Source organism: Rhagoletis zephyria, unplaced genomic scaffold (assembly GCF_001687245.7).
Source record: "Rhagoletis zephyria isolate East Lansing unplaced genomic scaffold, Rhagoletis_zephyria_1.1 Rzeph_scaffold_03967, whole genome shotgun sequence".
NCBI classification, from domain to species: domain Eukaryota; kingdom Metazoa; phylum Arthropoda; class Insecta; order Diptera; family Tephritidae; genus Rhagoletis; species Rhagoletis zephyria.
Window position 1 is genome coordinate 31,927 of NW_016161050.1, and position 3,201 is coordinate 35,127.

Consider the following 3,201-nt stretch of genomic DNA (forward strand, 5'->3'; position numbering starts at 1 on the left):
TATAGTTTAGAAATAAAAGAGACTGATACTTTGGCTTGATGCATTTCTGAACGCACCGTCTTTTGAAATATACTGCATTGCCCGGTCTGACACGCTCTTAAGACGGCAATATATCCTCGGCTATTTCCACGCTTAAAATAAAAATGGCGCAACCGCGTATTTGTAATTGTATTTGAGAAAAAAATAAAAAAAACGTCATTTCTTAATCGGTAGTTTCATTCACACACATGGTTTCATTCCGTTTCATTCACATGGCGGCGAAAAAAGGACGTCACTGCAAAAAAAAATCTTTTCTCGCACACCGTCCTCTCTCTTTTTGAACCAATACGTGCAAATATCAAAAGCGGTAGGAAAGAGAATAAGCTATCAATGAAACGATAGTGGCGATAGTACTAAAACTATCGATAGTTATTTCAAGTGACCAGACTATCGATACTATCGATAGTATCGTCGATAATTTGACAGCTCTGGTATTCCATGGTGTAATGAACTGAAGGTGGCGCATTCCCGAAACCGCTACTTTGGTTTTGCCGACTTTGACGTTTATGGCAATACGTAAACAAACTTTTTGTTTATAAATAAGTGCAAACGTATTGTGTATTTTCAAGTGAAAAATCGAAGTAATTCGTGCGTTCTGAAGTAAAAAACATTTTATTTGTAATAAAAACTTTATAAAAATGTCGTGTCGTGTGTTGAATTGCAGCAGCCGTAGGGGTAAAGGCCCTAAATGCAGTTTTTTTTTGTTTCACCGCGACGACGCCTTGGCCAGAAAGTGGGTAGAGTTCTACCGGCAGGAGAAGCCATACAATTTAGACACCAGCGTAATATGCATGAAGTACTTTACGGATAAGGATTACATGAGTAACTATCATTTATTTTCATTACTTATAACTATATGTCGATATCTAATAAAAGTCTAGGAACTGCTAGTCGACCATCGCTTCGCCGCGACGCCATGCCAACCATTTTTGAGTGGGAAATAGATCCTGCTCCGGTGTGTGAGTCACAAAATGACAGCGTTGAGGAGATCATTGAGCTACAAAATTGCGAAGGTAGCAAATATTATACTATAAATATTATATTATTAATGTCAGTGGTTTATTAGTTGGTTTAAATGAAGGCGATAAAGTATATCGGCCCAGGGACGGTACTGTTGATGCTTCGACGTCACCATATCCGTAACTGTGTTTACTATGATAGTGATCTTCAGGAAGTGGAAGTGTTGAAAGTGGAAGTGTACGTTAATAAGTAACAGATCTTTATGTGTAAATGTAATAATATCTTATATTTCTCTTATTTGAAGTGAGACATTCAAGCGCGTAAATGCACACCTCAAAAAGGAAACCGAAAAGCAGTGCACCGAGCTCGCTACATTGAAGCGGGAGTCCGACCTGCAATTGAGGAGACACGCATGGAAAATGGAGTCACTGCAAAAACGTTTGGATGAAATGGCTGCCCAAATGAAAAATGTGGAAGATGCACTAGCTTCCATCTTCACCAAAGGGCAGATAGCGAAGCTGAAGTCTGGGTCGAAGGCGACGAAAATGGGCAGAAGAGGATATTGCGAAGTCAATATCGTTGTATGCTGCCAGTCCTAAAGCATACAGGTTGCTATATAAGCAATGCCTTCCACTCCCATCGGTCCGCACACTTCAAAGTTGGGCACAAAAACTGGACATTTCGCGCGGACTTATAACCCCAGTCTTCGGGTTATTGGCCGCCGCTACCCACATGAACGAGGCACAGAAGCTATGCGTGTTGAGTTTCGACGAAATGAAAGTAAGACAATCTTACTGTTACGATGTTTCGTCGGACTCAACATTAGCCCCCGTCAACTACGTACAGGTAGCGATGTTAAGAGGTAAACATTACAATCAAGATTTTATAGAATATCAAACCTTTATTAAGGCCTTTTATATTTCAGGTCTCATGGCAAAGTGGAAACAGCCAATCCTTTATGACTTCGACTGCAAAATGACTTCCGTTTTGCTTCGAAGCATGTTGCAGAAGTCAAAAGATTGCGGCTATAACGCAGTGGCTGTCGTATGCGATCTTGGAGGTACCAATAGGGCCCTATTTAATGATCTAGGCGTAACTGAAGACCAGCCGTGGTAAATAATCACAATTAAACTTATTGATTTCAGTTCTTATAATACTTCTCATTTCCATAGGTTTATTTTCAATGACCAAAGGATTTACGTTTTCGCTGACGTGCCACACTTGCTAAAACTTTTGCGAAATCATTTCCTTGATCAAGGTTTCCTAATTAATGGGAAACCTGTGAAAAAGGAAATAATTTTGGAGTTATTGTCAATTACAAGCACGGACTTGACAATAACTCACAAGATTTCTGCAAGTAACTTGACCGTGGCTGGAGCTCACCGCCAAAAGGTCAAGACGGCAGCGAAACTATTTTCGCATACTGTGGCGCAGGCCATAATAAGGGCAGCAAGTCTGGGTCATTTGCAGAACCAAAACTGGACCGAATGCTTCCAGTTATTCAAAACAGTATGTGTTATTATATTATATTATGAAATTGATATATTATATATTTTACTATATTACATATCGTTATCTTAATTCACAAAGGCTCTAACCAACAGTTTTTCGTACTAAAATATAGCTTAAATAAAAATTTCAAAGTGTTAGTACCAAAAGCAACGGAGTTACATGCCCCTTTTTCAAAAGCTCTACCTATTTTCGATACTATTTTTATAACGTTTATTGCTTCTGCTATAAAATATAATTATTTTTTTGTTTAGGGCCTTTGTGAATTAAGGTTACGATATATTTAAACCGCAATATTAAAACTCATGTTCAAATTATACACCTTAGACAAATGACTGGTTTGACGTTCTAAACGTCAGGGTGCCTCACGCCGACTCCAGGAAGCGGTGTCTTGCTTACGGTTTAGCGATCGAGGAGCAAAACAAGATCCTAGACGAGATGACCGACCTAGTCAAAAATATGAGGGTGCTTGGCAAATTTAGTCTGCTGCCATTCCAAAAAGGTAAACTAATACATATGGTTATCTCAAGAATAACATTAAATGTTTGTTATTTTTTCTTACTATATCCCTAGGAATCTTTCAAAGTAATACGGCGTTGAAGTTGTTATTCGAGGACATTAAAGCTCGCTTTAATGTCAAGTATGTCTTGACGTATCGGCTAAACCAAGACGTACTCGAAAATTTCTTCGGCA

The 3,201-nt window shown here is 38.8% G+C and overlaps 1 protein-coding gene across 1 annotated transcript; it reads left to right on the top strand.

The window, feature by feature from the left end:
* Positions 1-1,114: 1,114 nt before the first annotated feature.
* LOC108370017 (uncharacterized) lies at positions 1,115-1,598 on the top strand. The gene is made up of 2 exons (XM_017625250.1): positions 1,115-1,236; positions 1,304-1,598. Exons 1-2 carry the CDS (start codon positions 1,115-1,117, stop codon positions 1,596-1,598), a joined length of 417 nt encoding a protein of 138 aa, XP_017480739.1.
* Positions 1,599-3,201: the final 1,603 nt, after the last annotated feature.